The 21631-nt window shown below is 46.0% G+C and overlaps 1 protein-coding gene across 1 annotated transcript in view; it reads left to right on the forward strand.

The window, feature by feature from the left end:
- The first annotated feature begins 334 nt into the window (after positions 1-334).
- AHCYL2 (adenosylhomocysteinase like 2) overlaps positions 335-21631 on the forward strand; it is a 108131-nt gene continuing 86834 nt past the window's right edge. The window contains exon 1 of the mRNA XM_075751151.1: positions 335-821. Within this exon, the coding sequence (XP_075607266.1) occupies positions 402-821 (420 nt within the window). The 5' untranslated portion in view covers positions 335-401. The remainder of the gene's footprint in view (positions 822-21631) is intronic.

Below are 21631 nucleotides of genomic sequence, written 5' to 3' on the forward strand. Positions count from 1 at the left end.
CACAGGGAGAGGGGGGTCGAGCGTTTCACTGGGTGGCCCCAAAGGACGTGAGGGCCGCTGGAGGCCCCGCAGCCGGGCGAGGCTCTGGCCGGCCCTGACGGGGCTGCGCCTCCCGCCGCCGCCATTCCGCGCCTCTGCCCCGCGCGGGCGACAGCGGCGGGACGGCGGCGGGGTTCCCGCTGGACTACACTTCCCAGGCGCCCCCGCGCCGCGCCGCGGGTAGGCGGGGCTCGGCGGAGCGGCGCGGAGGCTGCCGGGAATTGTAGTCGCGGCGGAGCGGCGGGCGGGGCGGGGCGGCGGGCGGGAGGACTGCACGTCCCGGCGTGCCCCGCGGGCGGTGAGGGGGCGGGCGGTCCCTGAGGGAGTCGGAGGCGGCGGCAGCAGCAGCGGCGGCGGCGGCGATGTCGGTGCAGGTGGCAGCCCCCGCCGTGGAGCTGAAGGAGCTGAGTGGCCCCATGGATAAGGCGGCGGGGCCGGCGTGTGAGCCGGTAGCCGCTCACCCTCCCGGGCACGGCGTGGCCGCGGCCCCCTGTCCTCTGCCGACCGCCGAACGTGAGGCGGCCCCGGCCCCGGCGTCCTCCTCCTGCGGCGGCGAGCGGCCTCCGCTGAGCGGCTGCCCCGGGTTGTCCGCCGCCGCCGGGCTGCCTCCGGGCGCCACCAAGGTGCCGCAGGCTTCTGCTATGAAGCGGAGCGACCCGCACCACCCCCAGCACCGGCACCGCGACGGCGGCGACAGCAGCAGCAGCGGCGGCGGCGCCGCGGCCGAGGCGCTCGTCAGCCCCGACGGCACCGTCACCGAGGCGCCGCGCACCGTCAAGAAGGTAACGGGGAAAGGGGGGGGACGGGACCGGGGGAGAGCACCCACCCCCGGCCGGGGGGCACTTCCCCCTCACGGCTTTGTGCGGGGACCGCCGCACCCCCACCGGGGCACCCCCGGGACACGCACCCCCCCCCCCACACACACACCAGGGAGGGGGAACCGGCCCGGTGCTTGGGGACACGGCGGTGCCTCCCTCCGGGAAGAGAGCGACCCGGCGGAGGGGGGTCCCCGGTGCGTGTGTGTGGGGTGTCGGGGTGCCCTGGGGTGCTCCCGTGCCGTGGGGGTGCTCCCGTGGCCGTGGCTGCATTCTGGGGACACACTTCTCCGGGGGCGCGGGGTCCTGTCTGCTCCTCCTGTGGGATGCACACACAAGCAGTATGGATATGCCCACGGGTGAGCGTGACCAGCGTGATCCTGCCCTGGGTGTCCGTGTCAGCTGTACGTGTGCCTGCAGGTGTGTGTGCCTTGTAGGGTGTGTGCTTGCTTACACACTCACGTCTGCCAAGGAGCGTAGGTACATGCTGGGTGTGTGTGTGTGTACACCGCGCTCCTGCACACCCGGGTGTGGGGGTGTTTGTGAGAAAAGCGTGTGCCAGGTACGCGAGCTCCTGGGTGTGTGTGAGTTCACGTTGGGTTCACGTCCCTGGGGTTATCTCTTCACTTGGAAATACGGATATGCACCAGATAAAAACGTACAGAGAGATGCCTGTCCCATCAGTATGGGAGGGATAATCGGGCGTACCCAGCGTGCACACTGGATGTACACACCCGCACACGCCCAGGGGTGGGTCTGCACAGGCCGCCCCATCCTCAGGGCTGCCCCTGTCCTGGCGCTTGCCTGTCGCGGTGTATGGGTGCACGCTGGGAACACGTGTAACACGTGTGCGTTGGGCGCGTGCCTATAGATGTGGCAGGTACGCAGCAGCCCCTTGAACCGTGCCTGTGCTGTGAGCACGCGCCCAAGTGTGCGTCTGCCCCGTGGGTGTGCTATGTGCACTGGTACCTCAGCTCTAGATGCGTGTGTTCTTTAGGTGTATATACCCCCTGAGGTGTGTATGCACGTACTGTAGCTGGTTATACGTGTGTTTGCAACCACTTTTGTACTTACACGTGAATACACAGGCATAGCCATAGGTGCACCTCCACTTGCGTCGATATGAACTCATACGTGTGGAGGTAAGCACACAGATGTGGATGTGCACGCTTACATAATGTGCTGCCGCGTATACAAACATACATATAGATGCATACACGCGTATAGGTGTCCATATGCTATAGCTATATGCATGTGTGACACATACCTGCATGTGCAGGGGAATTATACCTGCAAGTTCATACGGTTAGATAACCTATAGGGATGTAAACAGGTGCACACATGTGTACGCACACGGGTGTGCGTACGCACGTCTGTAGCTGCACAGACACTGACGGAGATAGGTATATACGCACTAAGGCATATGTGCTCTCCTTGGGTGCCTACGTATGGGCGCAGAGCGGCACCTTTGTGCACACCGGCACCCGTTTGCCGCGTGCTCAGGCATGTGTTTGTACCTTTGCACGTCTGCCCACACCCAGCTGTACGGATGTAGACATCCTTATAGACACAAATGCTTTCAGACGTGCACAGACAGCCCCGTGTCTGTCATGTATAGACATCCCCGTGCCTTTGCGTACGCAGATTGTGCGTATACCGATGTCCACCTATAGATGCACCTAAGTCCTCTCTCTGACCTGTTCATGTAGATACATCCGTGTGTGTCCAGCTCCGCGGGAGGAAGCACCCGTGGCCATAGATACTCCCTGTAGTGGGGAGGCACGGGTATTCTCCTGTCCTCCATGGATGGCTGTAGAGAAATGCACATTTTCCACAGTGATTCCTGGGTAGGAGCAACCCGAGTTGTTGGTGCCTGGCACCCTTCCCTTCGGAAATCACAGAAGTTCTCCCCCCATGATGCAAGAACCTTTTGGGGAATGTAGGGGAAGAAGTGTCCCTGTCATGAGGGGAACCTCCCTACTCATGAAACTTTGGGGTGAAGACTCCATCTATGTATTGATGGACTTCCACCCTCTTTCATTGTTGCTCTAGTACTTCTCTCCCTTCAGAAGGCCCAGGGTGAGGGAGTTTGTCTCCACAACTGTGATCTCCTCCTGTGTGGCTTCCCTGAAATTGGAGCCTCTCCTAGAGGCTCTGTGGGAAGGAGCGCATCGCACTGAGGCAAGGTCTGCCCATGAAGAGTCTGGATGAAGGGCTCCTTCATCCCCTTAGAAATCTGTCAGTTCCTCAGTAAAGGACTTTTTGGGTTTTTTCCACTAAGATTGTGACTTCCAGTGTCTGGAACCCTCTCCATTTGATATCCTAATCCCATCTCTCTATACCTCAGGGTATCCATATTTCTCCTCAAGCGTGCTTAATACTTCTAAACTCCTCCCTTAGCCCTCTTTTCTTTTTTTTTTTATTTGTGTGGTTTTTTTTTTTTTTTGTTAAACAATAAAAAGGGGTTTCTCTTGCTCCCCCCCCGCCCAAAGTCCAGCTCTTGCCTGGTGAGAGGAGCACAGTGTTAGACTACGCGTTTGCATCGCTAAGTCTAGGAGGGAAGGGCTGAATTGACGATGGGTGATGGGTTCGTTATCTGAAACAGCTTGAAGGAATCTGATATCGCTCTCCCTGGATGCTCCTAATAGCAGCAGAGGATGGATGCCTTAGAAGAGAGGAGCAGAGGATGCCAGGAGAAACCTGGATGCGGGAGGAACAGCCAGCAAGCTTACGGAGCAGCACAGCTCCCCAGCTGGCTCCCTTTGCTTTGGGTGATGAGTTTGTTTAGGAGCTGACAATCTGTCTGGTTGCTAAAGGAAGCGAGATGTGTTGATGGAGGGTATCTGGGAGTACATACTGTTCCTTCTCTTTCTTTTCCCCCGTACTGTTGCTTTCCAGTGACTTGAGAGGTTGTTAGGCATTTCATTTACCAGATATACAAATCCAGAGTCCTTTCTGCCGTTTCTTAGGAAGTCGTGTTATTTAAATAAAACACCAGATTTCCTAGCCATAAAATTGTTCCCGGTCCTGTGACTGAAAAATTGGGCATGCAGAGCTGAAGCATCTGTTGGAAGAAGGTTTAGTACAAAAGTAAGTCTAAAGCAGATAAATTTTTTTTTTAGTCAAATCCAACATAACTTTGCTTTAGTACCTGAAGTAAAAGTCTATTTAAAATGTATAAGCAGGATCGCATCAAATTCATAGTGAAACCAAGTAAACTGTAGTTTTAGTGTTTGCTGGGCAAAAAATCTCTGTAGATTTTCTTGACTGGTTTATATATTAAAAGTACTGGGTTTTTTTCTAGGGTTTTTTTTTTTCTTTCCTTGCAATTGTAACACGTGTTAAGTAATGTGTGAGCTAATGTTTATTTCATAGTTCTAACACAAGCACAGAGTTCCCAGTAAAGAGCTGTGACTGTTCTTTCACCTAACATCGCTCTCATTTTAAAACTATTGTTACATTGGCTTAGTATTTTGCTTACGCCTGTCTGCCTTCAGATGGGGCAATTAATATTTTATCATGATCAAGTGGGGACAGTACATGTGCCCACACTGGTGAGTGGTAACAACTTTGAAAGTTTGTATTTTTATTTATTTAGGCGATTGCTTAATTTTTTTTGTAATATTCTAGCTCACGTATAGTCGTGATCCCGCAGTCTTGCACGCCTGCTCGCACAAGAAATGATGGCGCTCCTACAAACCCAGAAGTCAAAGTCAAGTACGCCGGGCTTGTCTTCATGACACCTGCAGAGGTGGTTCCCATCAGGTCTAGGTGAAGATCTCTGTCCTCACGTTTTTGTTCTCTTTGGATTCTTGCTGTAGATGCGTGCTCTCAAGAAATGGCTAGAAGACCTCATTTCTGAGATGACATTGGACTTGACTTTTGCAGCTAACTCTGACTAATGGATGTGGCCGAGACCCTTACGTGCGTCTACGCAGGTAGATTTAGCCGACCCCTGCTTGTTTGGTGCTGCTTCAGAGCTGGCTGCCTCGGAGAAGGGCTGGTGAGTGCGTCTTGGAGCTGTGTCTGAGGCGTGGGCTGATAGCCTGAGCTTCAAGGCTGGTCCAGATCTTCTCCTGCCTCTGACTGCGTGTCCTGACCTTCTCCCCTTCCCCTCCTGCCAGGTTCTCGCGTGGCTCCAAGATGAGGCAGTTCAGGGAGCTCAAACAGCATAAAGTCCCCTGCTTTAAGTTCGGTTAGTTTTCTGTTGGCACGTGGGGTCAAGGAAGAGCCGGGAATGGTGCAGGAGAAGTGACACGAGCAGGTTGCTGGAGATGGGAGGGATGGAAAGGCCTCTCCGGGCAGCAGCTGGATGCCGAATTGGCTCGGTTGTTGTGCGAGTCTAGGTGATGGGGTGCTGGCAGCAGCTGCCTGGGGTGACTCAGGAGATGCGTGGTTTGTTCTGCCATCCCCGCTCCCAGAGCGGGGTGAGCCATGGGGCTGAGTAACAGTTTCTGCTGTCCCGGGCTAAACTTATCCGTGGATGTGAGTCAAGGCTCTGAGTCAAATGAATTGTTTACAGTTTTAGATTTGAATGTGTAATGGTGTTTTTATGATCAGATGATCGCTTGTTGGCTTTGGGAGGGGTGGTCGCTTATGTTTTGTGTTATTTCTTAGGGCATTCCTAGAGAAAAGCGGCCAAAAGTCAGAGAAGTTCTGGAAGTGTTGCCATTAGTGTGCCTGAGGCAGGAGCTGGGAAGGGGCTCTAATTAAGACTCCCAAACTGATTAGCTGGGTGATCTTAGCCTTGTAATGACAACTCTGCCCCTCTTTCTTTAGCTGAGAGAACAACGTATACTTAAACAGATGCACTTCTTGGTTTAATGATTCTTAACTACTTGGCAAGTAAGGCTTAGTAAATGGCTGTACACCATACTGGGAAGTTTAAACGACAGCAATTGTGTAGCTGCAAAGTTTTATATTAAGCATATACCAATTTACAAAACGAAAGGGTGGTGTTTTGGGTTGTTTTTTTTGTTTTTTTTTTTTTTTGTCCCAGTCACTCAGTATTGAAAGCACAGCTTACTCCTTGAATTTCAAGCTGTGTTCTTTTGCTCCTTAGCATCATTAAAACAGAGGTTTTGGAATTGAAAGGGATTGATTTGCTGGTTTGTCGGTGCTGTTGATTCATTTAGTGGGCTAGAGCAGAGCACAGCTTGCTTTTTTTTCCAGAGCTACGCCGCCTCTGCAGTACCCAGTGGCTGTAGAAAGCTGTGGCTTTTGTCTGTGGGCAAAGCAGAAAAAGCAGGGCATAGAGGTAGGCAGTAACGAGGTGCGCATCCTTGTGTAATGCCGCTGCTTGAGTATAACCTTTCTAAAACTCCTCGCTGTAAAATTCTTCAGCCAAGTGATTACATCAAAATAAATGCCTGGTGCTCACTAGACTGGCACATCACCTGACTGGTGAGCTGCGATGGGAGGTTTTATTCTGCTAAGACTATAAATGACTCTCATGTGGCTTGTCTAAATGATGATTCTGACCTTGACTCCCAGCAGATTTCACTGCCTGAGATGAAAGTGTAGCTTTACCCCTGTAAATGTGTGTAAATTCCTTGTGACGTTCCCACATCGTTTTGTGGGGCAGAGGGATTTTTTTTGGCAGGCGTGTTGCTCCGTTAAGGATTTCTTATGTGCTTGCGCGTTGGTTTTCTATTTTCTCGGTTTCATTCTAACCCCTAGTGATCACTTATGCTAGGTAATAAATGTTTCCCCCGAGGCTGAATTCCCAAGTGCTGCTCGTAATGAGTGTGGTTTGAATGCTATTTAGTAAAATCTTATCATTGGAGGCCATATTCTTTTATTACGTATAATACTCGTGGGTCTGTCTCCCTCTAAACGTGCACAGTTTAATTTTAGAAGGTGCCTGCGTGTGACTGCTTGGAACTGTGTGCAAAGATCAATATGTCAACCTTTGGCATGGAAGCTTGGGAACAGAAGAGGAGATAAAAGAAGATTGGGGGGAAAAAGTGATAGGAAAAGCATGGCTGTGAATGTGAGGAGATGATGGGCTATAAACCGTAATGACCTGGAAATGAGAAGCTGAGGTGCCGTTCAGGGAACCTCAAACCTTGTCACTCGGAATGGCAAACTTGCCTTTTGCCAGGAGGCTGAGGCACCGTACCTCTGTTGCTTTCTCAGGTAAAAAAAAAAAAAAAAAATAAATTGAAACACATAATGATCTTTGTGTTCGTATCTTTCCTGGAGGGACAGAAACCTGGTATTTGAAATTACAAGCAATTAAAAGCGTAGCCTTAGTGTTGGCCCTGACTTGACGCTTGAAAGATGAGCAAGGTAAAGCAATTACTACTTTCAGAGCCATGTTTGACCTTTTAGGTTTTCTTTTTAACTCTGTCTAGTGAATTGTAAAACAATGTGATGATTTAACTCAAACAAGGAGGAGATGGAGGTAAAACTAAAGGAAAGAAATGAGGTAGGTAGCAGAGCAATAATAGGCACATTTCCTCATATGACCGAGCGACCTGCAGCATTGGTTGAATTGAAGAATACTAAAGACTGAAGGAATAGAAATGCTCCAAATGTTGTGTAGAGCTACTGCAGCAGTAGGGTACAAGACTCAGCTGCTTAATTTTCTTCTTGGATATTTATTTTCTTCTTCAATTTTGCAGATTCAAGCCAGAGGTCCACGAGTAGAACCTCAGTCGTGTGAAGCAAACGGCCTCCCTGAGGTACAATGGCTGACGTCCTCTTAAATTCCTGCGTAGAGAGATGAGCTATAGGCGAGTTACAAAATCTGGATGATGAATGGCAGAGAGACAGCCTGAGAAATAAGGGCCAGCCTCCAAATAAAAATACTGGAGGCTGCTTGCTTTAAGTCCCAGCAAAACTGTTAGGTTCTAGGGCTCCAAATGAGCAACAAACTGCCTAGGAGGAACAGGGTGAATTAAGGATAAAATAAGCTTTAAATATTTCTTGCACAAAATCCTCTATGCTCATGTCTGGAGTTAAAAGCATTTGCAGCAAAACAAATCCCACTGAAATGCCTCAATCTCAGCCTAGAGAAGCCACAATTCAGTTAATTTCTTCCTTTCTTATCAAACGGCTACCAATGTTCAGGGTCTTTCTTGACAGAAAGTTTGTAAAGACGAACATTTAGGTCGGGAGTCTTACAACCGGACTTCCCTAGGAGCAGTCGCTGTCAGTGACGTGGGCTGGACACAGACCATCTCCTGCAGCCAGAAAGGGAAAATTTTTTTTGTACTTTTGGTTGCGACAGCAATCCAGTCTTCTGTTACAAGCAGTCTTCTCGAGATTGAGATGAAATATTGTGGCGAGGTAAAAAGGAGGGAAGGTTTGGTAAACTCCGTTTACTCGTTTTTATTGTGCGGCTGGGGAGAAACTGTGCAGCGCCCGCTTGCAGGTGTGCTGCGGACAACGAGAGAGGCAAAGTCGATTCTGGAAAGTGAAACTCAGTGCATGTGTACTGGGTTCAACGGAAGGCTTTTCTGGGCTTTCAGTTTAATCCCAACTCTGAAATGGGAGAAGTCAGGAAGTGAGAAAATAAGGCTGAGGAACATGAAATAGTAGTTCTTCAGGGAGCTTTGAGGGCAAAGATTTAAAAAAAAAAATAATTTTTTTTTGGAGAACACTTCTCAACTGACCGTTTCCCCACTGAAGGTCTTGAAGCAGTAAATTGCTGTTGTGCTTGTGCCCACTAGCTGTGTACTGAACACCTTTAGAAAAAAATTTTTTTTTTTTTTGTTTGTTTCTAGTTATATTTTGGGGAGGTCAGTGCTACCTAAGTATGTTGGCTTGGTGGATTTTTGCATCAAAAATAGTGCAGCTATTCCTAGGGCAGAGCTGGAATTCAGCCGTGCAGACAGAGCTGCTGATGAACTTCTGGCTTCCTAATGAAACTTTGAAACTTCACATTTTTTGTAGGTGCAGCTCATCCAATCTGTGCTTACTCCGAAACTCAGTTCATAGAAGGAAGACTGCTGAGACCGATCACAAGTTGTTACTTCTTATTCCACAGAAGCGTATGTGGCGCTGATTAAATTGGCGTCCTGATTTACAATGCTTCTCCCTGAGCATGAACTTTTGTATGGTTTGTGCTGTAGAGAGAACCTGTAACTGTTTTTTCATTTATTACAGTATTGTAATTGGAAAATAACATGTATAATTATATAAATATGTATTGAAATAGTTTTAATTTTTATTATAGAAGTATTATAGCCTCAGGTGAAATGGTTGTTAGAGAGCAAAGGCTTTCGTGTGACTTTCCAGAAGACTCGGTGACCAGTGGAACAGTTCCCTGAAGTCAATGACATTTGCAGGGACTTTTCTCAGAATCAAATGACACGGTCGTGCTTGTGTTCTTTTTATGTCTGAGATGAAAGGCTTTTCTGCAAACGTTAACGTTGGAGCACTCTAGAATAAGCAAGGATAGGTGAAAGCCTGGAATTAACGTTCCTCTGCACCCTCAAACCTTACCTTAGCGCCTGAACGCTTTGTATTTTCCAGCTTTTGCAAGATGGCACCGCTTCATCTCAGGTTTGTGACTGGGATATCGATGCACAAAATTAAAACCAGTTGTCAATATACTTGAGATTTCCACTCTGGAGAAGATCTGACCTTTTTTTCCCAGACGTCTTGTGTCACCATTAAATAGCACTCTGTTATTGAAGCATAGTTTTCCCCGGATTTCAGTTGGAGCTGTGAGTACTCAGCGCTTCTCCAAGTTCTGGATCGCAAGCCGTGAAAAGGTGACGATCTTCCAGCTAACGGCCAGATGTGAAAAGTTTACTGAGGGTGTCTTGCCTAGCATTGCTGAAGACATGCCTAAGCAGATGCAGGCGGACCCTGCGTTTGCTTCGCACATGCCAAATTGGTCAGGTATGAGTCACTTAACATCTTGTTCGCTTTGGGATGCATCAGCACGGCGCTGTGCGTGAGCCGACACTACCGCCCTGCAGCTTCTGGACCAGAGCTGGCTTCTGTCTATCCAGCCTAAGCTCCAGTCTGTCTGCACCTGCCTGCGTAGACTTGCCTATAGCAACTCTGGCAAAGAAAAAATACGGAATTTAATTACATAGGGCAGCGTTTAACAGCCTAACCAGAAGCCCTTGTTCTTCTCCAAGTTTCCTGCCTCCTTCTCTGTGCGCTTTGCAGCTTCCCAATAGGGGAAGCAAAGCATCGGCAAAGTCCAACCCTGAAACCGTGTTCTGTCCACTGATGGAATCGGGTTTTTCCAAAAGCAATAGCGTGCACGTGCTTACTTGCAGCGTGTGTGACTTCAGGCTGAGTGAATGACCTTCATTCTGGGATTCTTTATTTTTGGTCAGCTTTCCAGCCTTAATATTCTTCTAATAGCATTTTTACCATTTTGCTCTGTGAAACGTTCGAATGCTGCAGCGTGCCAACCTTCCTTTCAATTGCAGGGGTGGCAATGTTGGAATTCCAGGTATTTTTTTTTTTTCTCATGCTAGAGCTTTAAATAGGCAGCCAGTTGCATTTTTCATGAGTGTCAGAAAGAAGAGGAAAGTTGGTTGAAAAATTAGCTTCCTAGAACTACTGAACAACTCTATTTCAACTTTTATTCCAAAAGCAAGTATTTAAAAATAGAAGTATGAACATGCCTTCATCTGACTGTTAGGAAGCTTTGCTCGTTATTTGCTTCACAGAGGTGAAGTAAAGCAATCAACATTTAATCCTGAAGTCATGTGAGAAAAACCAGGGACTGTTCCCATAAAAATGACTCAAGGACCAATTTAGGAAAACAGCTTACTGCAGTTCATGCTGGTATCTGTTCCCAGCAAGCTTTCCTTCCAGCTACCCAAAAGCTTGCTGACTCAGATTTGGTGTTCTCTCCATGACTTTAGTGTTTATGGAGGTGGGGAAATCTGCTTGGATCCTTTTCAGTATCGGCCAAGATCATTGTTATTGTTTGCAAAATGCACTAAGGTGTGTTTGATGTGGGGTTTTTTGTTTTGTTTTGTTTTTTTTAAACCCAACAACCTTCTGCATTCTGGGATGAGAGATTACTGCGATAATTTCCAGCATTTCACATTGACCAGTTAGGTATTAATTGAAGTGGCTTTCTGTAGGACTAAACTGCTGTAATTTTTCTACTCTTCACTGGCATTGAATCTCACTTCAGTCTTGGTATCCGCTGTTAGCGTGTGAGATTTCAAGAGCTCATAATAAAATCCTTTTTGTTTTCAAGTAATGTAAAAAGCAGCTGATTCTCTTGAAGATTTGATTCAGGTGCAGAAGGTATTATTACTTTTATGTGCTTTTAGCAAGTCGAGGCTGATACTTGGCTTCCCATGATGAAAAATGTGATAGAAATTAAAATATTTTCGTGCTCCCTTTGTTTGTTCAGCTTTCCTGTGGCTTGTAGAGGTGACGAACTGGGGATGCTTGTTTTTGCCATGTGTCGCGCGTGCTGAGAAGGCGAGAAGTTCACAGGACTTAGTGACATTCCCTGTAACTGCTTTGAGAATTAGTCTTCTGCTAGACTGCTTTTGAAAGTCAAGAGATAGAGTAGTGATATGTCATGCTGCTGTTTTAAACCAGCTGGGAGAGGGGGAGGGAAACAACCAGGTTGGTCCAAGAGGTAAAAGCTTTCCTGGGGTCTGGGCATGTGGTTTTTTTTTTTTTTCTGTCTCTAAGGCAATGATTTCTCTTCGTGAAGTTAAACCTGGACTCCAACCCATCCTCTGGCCCGCAAACCTGTTAGAAATGGATTATCTTTTGAATCACACTAACCCGAAAATGAAGTACATCTCAAGATGTTATTGTAGTTGGTGTCAAATCCCGTGTTTTGTTATTTCTCTACACGTTAAAGGATCCTTAATTCTTCAAATCTAAGGGGAGTGAAGATGTCAAGAAGCAAGCATTCACTGGGGATTGGCTTTTTTTTAATGCGTCACATTACTTTTTTATGTGTAATTTTAAGATTTTTTTTTTTTTGGTGGGAAAAAGTAGGGACTAATTTTTTTGAGCTTTAGAGTGAACCTAGTTTGGTCTTCAGCATTTTGAAAGAGGCAGGAGGAAAAGAATTATTTGCCTTCAAGAAAGACAGAGTTAGTAGTTTATCTGACCTTGAACTTTTTGGTTCCTTTAAGGAATGTTAGTGGAAATGGCTCTTTTGGTAGCAGAGATTACAAAGGTGTTGCCCAAGTGCCCTCTGACTCTTCTCCCTGCTAGTCTGTGTCCAGGTTTCACCTGTCTTCCCAAAGGGAAGAGTATCTGAGAGCATTTGGAGAGGCCATCTATGCGGCGAAAGCCAGTCCAGGCTTTCCTCTTAGCTGTCCGTTACCGTGTCCTTACCTAATTTTTGACAAATACCGTTTTATTCCGTTACTCTTTCCAGAATACTGCCACGAAGGTCGTTTTCCTGATGGCTCACACGAGGCTCTCTGTAACCGTGCGCAAGTTCTCGTCTCCACCATGGATTTACCTGTATGCTCAGACCTTTTCTTGCTCCCTTCTCCTTGGAAAAATCAATGCCCCAGTGTCATCCCTGATGCCAACCCCCACCAGACATTTATTAGCGCAGAAATAGCTTGCTTGGAACCGCACCTTCCAAATTGCCTTTGTGCTTTGAAGGAGGTTGGTGCAATCATCTGCAAAGCTGCCATTTATCCTTCTTCAGGCTCTTTGTTGGATGCCAACAGAGGCCTGACAGCGGCAGGGTGTTGATACGCCAACACCCCGTATCGCAGGGGGAGCTGGAAGCTACTTTAGCGTGCAGACAACTAACCTGTTTTCATCCTTTTTCTGATACAGGAGTGTAAAACTGGAGGAGATGGAGTGTGGAGACTGCAGGTTTTGGCTGGAAAGGAGTGGGTAGGCAATGCGGTTGGTAGCCTGGTCTGGACAGAGGTGGAGGATTGGGAAGGAGTACTGCAGCTCTGAGGTGTTCCTGGCAAAACACAGCTCCCAAGGACTGGAATACCGGCTAATACTGTCTCTCTCCTCATTTCCTCCATCAGCTTTTATCCAGCTTTTTTCCTTATCTAGAATGTACAATCTTCTGGGCCCAGGGCTGGCAAACAAGGAATGCTTTCTTGACTTTATTTCAGTATCCTAGATCTGGCATCCTTCCAAACGGGCTTTCTTTTTCTGTGTTTGGATCAAATAGTAGAAGTCATCATAACTTCCCTCTCAGAGCTAGGAGTGATTTTGTACCTGCCCAGAAATGAGAGATTCCTAGCTATCGAGTAACAAAGCACTAGCATGCCAGAGCTCCGCGCGAATATTGGCTGTTTCCTCTGCTTCTGCTTTATTAGGACTGCTGTGATCTTTTTCTTGTGCTCTGACGGATGTTGAGATCTAACCTGCTGCCACTGAGACTGATGACAGGAGAGCTTAGAATGAAGGTATTTTAGACTGCAGTGCTTTAAACACCGCTGTTAAGATTTTCCATGTAAGACTGTAGATATTTCAGGAATACTTATTTCAGGCTTAAATGGAAGAATCGGGGGGAGTTGGTACCACCTTAGCTTTCCTGCCATGATCATTATTTCCTAACATAAGCATGGATTTTAGCTGGTGGGGAAAAAAAACTCTGGAGAGGAGTATAACCAAGCAACAAAATAAATACTGGAAGAATACCAGCCTATCCCTGATTTTTGTTGTCTTCGTAATGTATTGCGCTCATCTACGCATTATTTAAATGCGAGCACGACAAAGGAGACTTCAGTACGAGAATTGTGGAAGGGGAAGTCTATTAAAGTACTGCTGCATCTCCTTGCTGGAGCAGTGTCCTGCCTTGCTGGGTAACCTCCCCGGTGCCGCTGGTGTTCATAACGCCCGTCAAGTTAGTGGTATCTGCGTATTCGAGAAATGCTTTTTTGTTTCTATTTTGAGATTTGCTAACTGAAGGCATTACGTTGCACACGACAGGCTTCACCAGCTCTTACGGTTCTCACCTCTGTGCTTTGTTTATCGAACGATGAGGTATTTTGGTCAGTCATTTATGCAGGTTTTGATCTGATGGCGTTCATCCCTAGCTACGTGAGTTGGAAGACATTGTAGAAGATGGGATGTTGTGGGACACGGCGAAGTAGCTAATGTTTTTGAAAGCCTCCGTTGTTCTCTGTGCAGGAATTAAGTCAAAGGAGTGCCTTGAGAGTGCAGCATAAACCGTATCTCAAAGGGTTCCCAGGCTTAAGTAAGTTAAGACTGTGCTGGTAATTTTTTGGGACCTTGTCTATGGCTTCTGTATCTACTTTATCTCTAATGTGATATTGCAAACAGTGGAAACATTTCTCTCTCTGCTGCCAATCTAAGGCAGGATTGTATGCAACTTCACATAAAACAGTCTGCAGGGTAGATCTCCAAAGCTGATATCGCTAAAGGTCAGATTTTTGCTGCCTCTTGTTCTGTCTTTGGGAAAACCGCTGGGTTTTGGACATTTAAGGTTGGGAAAGAGAAATGTTACGTCTTCTGCGCTTTCCCAGAGTAAGAAATGGAGCTTCATCCTGTTGCACCTAGGAAAGTGTCTGTATGGACGTTAGTACTGTAGGTCCAGGAGAAATTCCAGAGAGTAGAGGTTATGAAGAAGAAACAAATTAAGAAGAAAATAATTTGTATTTTAATAGGGAGAAAAATTATAGTTGGCTTTACTATCCTGGTAATTGACTACTGTGGAAAGCCTCAGTCTCAAGTAGTCCTGCTTTCAGAATTCCAGGGGAGAGGATCTAGGCTGGCTTTGTTCTGCAGGAAGAGATTTTTTTTTTTCCCACCTATTACATCCTAATGTGATGGGTATCTAACTTGTCCTGTGCCGAGAGGTTTGTGTTTGAATTGCTTAAGGACTGCAGACGGAACAGTCTAGTGGTTATCTCTTCCCCTGGATTAGCTAGATCAGTACCCCTTGCCTAATTTTATAGACCTGACACCCAAAAGGAGCGCTAGAATAGCTTTCAGGGAGTTTCTTTGTCTAGACTAAGGTCAGCTTTGCTTATTGCCGCTGTGTTTAAATGACAGGAGTATTTTCCACACAACTTTGCCAGTCGTACTATGGGCGGTGGTCAAAGAAGAAACTTAGAAGTTGCAAACTGAAACCTCTTCCGGCAGCTCGTGGGCTCCAAACTTTCCATGCTTGATACTCCAGGATTGCCACGTTGTTTGATCCTCCCAATAACTAGGAGTGATTATTTTGGTGCCTTTGACTTGATATGATGTCATCGTGCTTTCTTTATTTTTCCTTTATAAGAAAATTGAGGGGACCGTGTTTGACTAAACAAAATAGTGTTTAATTTTGGCTGTGCTCTGGCTCGGGCTCATCCATAGCTTCCACGTGGATAAGAGTGATGAGTGTTTGCTGGAAACAGATACAGAAAAAGTGGTTCCCGGAACAAAACAGGGTTTTTTTCCCTTTTTTTCTTCTTTTTGCATCAACATCCTCTGCGATAATCCAGGCTTTTAAGTTAGTTTAAATTGGGTTATTCAGTGCTAATGTTATGCAAGATTCCTGATTAGTGGTGTGGAGTTGGAGTTGTGAGACTACTTGGAGCTATGATGGAATTAAAGTAACCGTGGCAACCATTGTAATTAAAATAGGCTTCCTTGGGAAGCGAGGCTGTGTGTGTCCGTGTGTACACATTTGCTGCATTCATTCCTGCCCTGCGCGGCGGCACGGCGTTATGTAAAATGTTTAGCGCCCTGGCCCTCGGCGTGACCGTACGGGTTTTTGAGTGCATCTTTTGTGAGCCTCACCAACTCGTTCTCCTCTGCTTCCTTTTCTCTGCAAAGCAAAACCTGTTAGCTCCCTCAAATTCATGTCTTGAAGGCTTCTTTCTGTAATATTTCAGCTCTTGAGTACGGATGCCGTTGGAGTGCAGAGCTCGGCGTGTACCCAATCGCTTGAGTTTTCTGAGTAATCGTGACGATGCATATGTGGGTTTATGGTGGTGAGCACAGCTGACTCTGGTCTTGCTTAATGGTTCCTTTAGGTTGTGCAGAGAATCAGTTCCCATAATTCAGGCTAATTATACCAACTTCTGGCTCTTGCAAAAACACAAAATTAACAGTGTGGTTTGGTGCTGTTATTTTGATGAGTTTGGCAATGGCTGCTTCAGATGTTGATCCCGCTGGAAGGCAGAGGAGCAGCACAGAGCGATAATGGTGGAGAAATCCTTAAATGTCAAAGCTGGGGTAAAAAGCTAGCTGCCATATGAATTTTCAGGAAAACCTTGGAGTATTGAACTGTTGTAGTGCCAGGCTGTGCTTTCAAAATCCAAAGCTTTTTTCCTAATTTTTCTTTTAAACCTGTGGTTTATGTGCATCTTGTGTTATTTTTTAAGTGAAAAATCACCCGGAGATTTCTCTTAATGCATTCAGCAGTGCCTGTTCAATCGCTCATTCTTCCTTTTCTGTATTGCCCAATATTACTCGCTGGTGACTCCTCGGTTAATTTTTAAATGTTCTTTCATTTGCGGAACAGCTACTTTGCTGGTCTGCCCGAATCGGATGGTTTTCAAACAGATGAATTGTGTCTTGATCAACATCTGGAGGAAAGGAAGGGAGAGGAAGAGAGGGGGGAGGGAAAAGAGAATTTTTTTTTTTTTTCCTTGCTTGTCACCCTTCACTGTTCACTATCTGAGGGATGTAGGTTTGAGCTTCTCTGACTTGTTAGTTGTCAGGATGACAGTATTTTAGAGATCCTCTCTGCTGGTCTTCAAAGGAGTTGTTGAAGGCGACGTGTGAAAATGATGTTTGCGCTGGCTCTGGCCCTGCTGTGAATGCAAGGGCAGGACCCTGTCACGTGCAGGCTCACGTACTTCTGCTGGAAACTCCGTCCCTGATGGGCGTAAAGATACCGTAAGGACATGATAACGAAGCGGTCGTCACTGGGAAATGCTTTACACACAAACTTTATTTTGTAAATATCTTTCCTACAGACTGTAGCCCATAATGTTTAAGCTGAATACGTTCCAAATTGATACAGCAGTAGGTGTAAAAAGAAAAGGAGGAAAAAAGAAAAAAATCTAAACTAGTTTCAAGTGTCACTTGAAATTCTTATGTTAAATCCCCGTCGCTCAAGAGGTAGAGAAGTCCAGAAAAGCCATCTGTGTAGTGAAGGCTGTTGTAACAGTAGCTGCTGGGTTGTGTAGAGGGATAAGGCAATGCATTGGTGGGGAAGGGGAGGGAGGCTGGAATGGGCCCCTGGGGAGTCCTCAGCAAAGAGAATGATTTTGAACTGAAAAGTAATAAAGGAACAATGATGTTTTGTAGATGAATGTGTCAGTATGGTTGCAGTCTGCTTTGTTACTGGTAGCGAGAGCGGCGTTACGCGCTTCATGGGTGCCGAAGGAGCTCGGTTGCAGGGAAAGCCGTGGTTAAAGTAGAGCAGGCTTTTATTAATGGCATTTCTTGCATGATGTGCTGCGATCTTCATGTTCCAGCTTCAGTTTTATGGCACCTGCGTGACCGCTGGTAAACAGATTCTGCTGTAAAATAGTGTGAGGCTGTATCCGAAGCTATGGTGTGTCTGAGCGACACTGAAGATCTGCAGTAGTGCAGGAAGCCTTCAGAAGGGAGCTGGATAGCTGTCACGCAAGAAAACAAGAAGCATTTTCCCTTAAAGCAGGTCTGTGTGGAACGTGTACAAGAGAAACTTCTTAAGAGGTAAGTGCATCCTTCATCCGGTTAACAAAGAGAGGAAGAGATGAGTGGGTGCCAAATGGATCTTTCTAAATGGAAACAAAGCCCAAAGCTTTGGTCTCTGAAGGTTGTGTGTCTGCTCATCTAGTTTTTAAAACTGTTTCTGTGGTTACCGAACAAACAAGATCAGACAAAGGCAGTACATGTAAGAGAGCCCAGAAGGCTTAGTGGTGATTAGCCTGTGCATATGTAGGCTGGAGAAAAGCTGCCTGACTGCAGATGAGGACCTGTGCGTGTACACGGGTTTGGAGACCTCCAGGTACCTTCAGACGGCCAAACAGCGGAAGGAGTGCTGGGAAGCAGAAGTTGCTTTCTGGCCTCGGGGGGGAAAAAAACCAAACAACCCAACAGAGAAGCAAACCAGAATTGCTGCGTTGATATGTGTCTTTGTGAAGGGAACTGCTTTCAGGGAGCTGCTGGGGATCGTTCCTTCTTCATCACCAGCAAGCACAGAAGGGCTGAAGTGTCAGTTCCTAATGGAAGGAGGCTTTCACAAAAACCACTTCAGTTACTGTTTTCCTAGCTCGTTCCTGAGCCTTACAGGCGACACTGAAAACCATTTGTTTCTGTGGTGTTCAGTTGACTTGTGAAACGCTATGCAAGAAGGATGTTGCTGTGGTCGATACATCGCTATGGTTTATAACTAGATGTGCACGCATAGGTTCTGACCCAAATGGCAGAGAGACAAAAAAAAAAGAGGGATGTAAACTGCCATTGATCAGGATGGAAAGCTTCCACTAATTGGGTAGGAAGAGGCTTTCAGAAATGGGGAAGTAGGGAGGAGTGGAAGAGAAAATCTTGATGTGACTCTCTGAACTTAGCTATCTCGTGTTTTTAGGATGACCTTGGGCAAATTGCTTTAGCTATCTGTACCTTTCTCTCATTCGCAAAATGAGACCATATCAGCTATCCCTTACAAGGAGATCCGAGGGTAGATGATTGTTTATCACATCCTCTGTGCTGTATTTGTTCAGTGCTGTTTGAAGACCATTTGCAATTACAAGATGGATGAAACAATAATCCACTTGAATGCTTCAGGAGAGCTTTTTGTCTGGCATCTCACTGCGACTCCTTGTGCCTTTCCAGCTCTGTCTCCTGAAATGCTTGTGCCTGTCCTCTTGCCCCCGCTGAATCATTCCATGCTCCAGATTGTTTCCTGCCTGGATGCCGGCCAGTCGACCCACTAGTTCTCACACCCATGCTCTTCCACCGTATACACCCCGGTCCTACGCGGTCTTCGGGACTTGTTTCCGGACATGCAAAGAGTTCAAGGGAAGGGTGAATGCATCCTGAGAGGCTAGGAAGGAGCATTTGGGTGTGGAGAGAGTTTGCTCCCAGCTGCACCGTGCTCACGCTGTTCCAGGATATCTTTTCAGCTTTTGAAAGGGAACAGCCCCCTGAATGAGAAAGGGTTTAGTTAGTTCTAAACCAGTTATTTTTTATTTTAAATGGGTGATGACTCAAACATTCGTAAAAGTGTCTGGCATAAATCTCCAACTCTGAAGTTCTGAAATTTCTTGTTTATAAATGTAATTTTTGTGGGACTCTCTTAAAGGGAAATCAGTTTCTTTGAGGCAGGGCAGAGGCTCTGAAATACGCTGTGCAGTACACAGCTTTGCCGGACCGATTGAAGAATTATTTTGGGTTTCATGCCCTTTGATGATTACAGGAAGGTGGTGCCCAGACACTGTCTGCAGGAGGCTTTTGGGCTAGAAAGCTAGTTATCTGGTCACCACAGAAAAGATGCTGCTGGGGACCTCTAAATGCCAAGAACTTTCTGTGCTTTGCTTTTCATTTTTCCTTGACTTTTTTATTTTTAATATAAATAAGCTGAAACATTTTCTGGTTTCTCTGCGGCAGATGCAGCAAAATGACCACAAATGAGTCATCGGACCGCCTGAACATGTAAAGCATTTTCAGTCAACGTTCTTTGTGATACGACTTCCATGCTATGTTTTCTGTTGTCTGTCTGACTTTAGAGAGAAGTTAGCTGCTAATACAGTGATTATAAAACACAAGAAAAGCCAGTCCTCTGGTCAATCACATGAAATGTCCAATGAAAGTGTGTTTTAGGAACTTGCCTGAGAAAGGACCAGAGTTCCAACAGTAACGCTCCAGTTGATTCATCAAGTGATTTTTGGATGTGATTTTTTTTTTTTTTTTTGGATACTCTTCCTCAAGTAACTCAGTGGCAAAGCTGAGTAGGTGTGTATGGACCTGCTAAGCTTCCTGGCCAAAACCGAACCCAGACAATGATCTTTTTATACTTCAGGGATTCTGAGCTGTTTTTTCTCTTGTTTATTTGTTCTTTGTTTCCTGCTCTTTGTCATTTGTCTCAAGGATCGGTGAGTTAGTACTGGTGGCATTGATTAAAGGGACGCTTTAGTCTTGTTATTGAATTGTAGGGAGGCAGCCTTGCTCTGGATTTACCCACGCAACCACAGGCCTGCGTCAAGTGGAATTTAGGTTCTCCCCAAGCAAGTTAAAAAAACCCCCAATCAACCCACCTTTGAAAACATCTTGAAACTTGTACTTCTTTATCCAGCAGATGAAAGGTGTTATGGATTGTATCAAATGACCTTGTCTTTGGGATCAGATGAATTCTGTTCTTTTGGTGGTTTCTCTGGAGTTACTTAACTGAGTTTGGGATGAAGTTGTTTTTTGGGGTTTTTTTGGGGTGTTTTTTTATTTTTGTAGGTGTGGCAAGAGATGAGCATCCATGTTTTGCTGTTAGATAAGCTTTGCCTTTCTTTGTGGAGCATTTAGACACATGACTGCCTTCAACTGTCCATCCCTCTCCCTTGCTGGAGGTATCATGAAAGAGTAGATGTGTCTTAGCCTCTATGACTTACAGCCCTATGACTTATGTTAAAATGACATTGCCTATAGTCTATATTAATTTAGCGTGCTGCTGAAGTGCTGGCAAACGTTAGCTTCTGCTGAGTCTCCTGTGGGAATGGTGACCTCGGGCAGAAAGGCGAGGTAGAAATCCGTATATAATAACTGCTGTCTTCTGTCAGTAAGAGTCTTCTTCCCTCTTGATCTTAAAGTTAGGCAAGACTGTTGCATCATCTCAATCACTTAGTGCTGCCTAAAGGAGATCTCACTTGTACTTGTGTGGTTCCACACCCTTCATCCGTGCTTTGTGGCTCCTTGATTTTTACTAGGTAGCCTTGCAAAAAAAAAAAAAAAAAAGTTGGAGGGTTGGTGGGGAGGGTGCAGGTGGGGCTGGGCTGAATTGAATGGGTTCATGGAAGGATCTGTTGGATGCAGAGCTAAGTACTACATGGTCAGGAGAAGAGGAGGAGGAAGGTTGAGTGAGGAGGAAGGGGAACCTTTCCCTTTTGGTGCCACAGAGCTGCTGGATTGGATCAAGCAGCCTCCTAACCTCATCCATCATATTGATTTTATGGTATCGCTAAAATCATTTGACACCAGTCCTTCTGGTTTCCCTGCTGACTACTGAGTAACTGTCAGGGAATTAAAAAAAACAATTCTCATCAAGGAGGGTGACGAAATCAGGATGGCAGGTCTTAGACAAATCCATTTTTGAGTTGTGTCAGAATGAATCAGAAAAATATTCTAGGTGAATGTCAATTTTGAAATACTAGGTATTCCTTTTCACGTAGCATCCTTCGGTCTCTCTTTATCTGAGAAGTTCTGCTTTGACTCGGTTCTGAGATGGCTTTTTAATACTTGTAAAGTTCTTGAGCTGTCAAACTTGACTGTCTTTATTTGGTGTCTGAGAAATTTCTGAACAGAGGAAAAGAAATGTGATAGAAAGTGTTTCAGAAATGAGAGCAGAAAACCACTTAAAAGGCATCTTTCAAACGCATTATAATATATCAGAGTGGAATTTGACTCATTGCTGTAAAAATTTTGACCCCCTGTTTGTCTCGAGGCTTTCACCAATCCTATTCCTTTTGTTTATTTTCTCCATGCAAACTGCGTTTAGATTGGCAAATATCTATACGCGCAGAAGAATACCAGAGTCTGAAAGAGTACCCAGCAGAGACCTGCTCATGTCCTGCTGTGTCAGGCAGAATAAAGGTGGCAAATTTTAGCTTTTTTTTTTTTTTTTTTAAATGCTGCTAAGGTTTGCATCATCATTTCACAGTAGGACTGTGCTTGTATTAAGCGAT

The sequence above is a fragment of the Balearica regulorum genome, chromosome 1 (genome assembly GCF_011004875.1).
Source record: "Balearica regulorum gibbericeps isolate bBalReg1 chromosome 1, bBalReg1.pri, whole genome shotgun sequence".
Classification (NCBI taxonomy): domain Eukaryota; kingdom Metazoa; phylum Chordata; class Aves; order Gruiformes; family Gruidae; genus Balearica; species Balearica regulorum.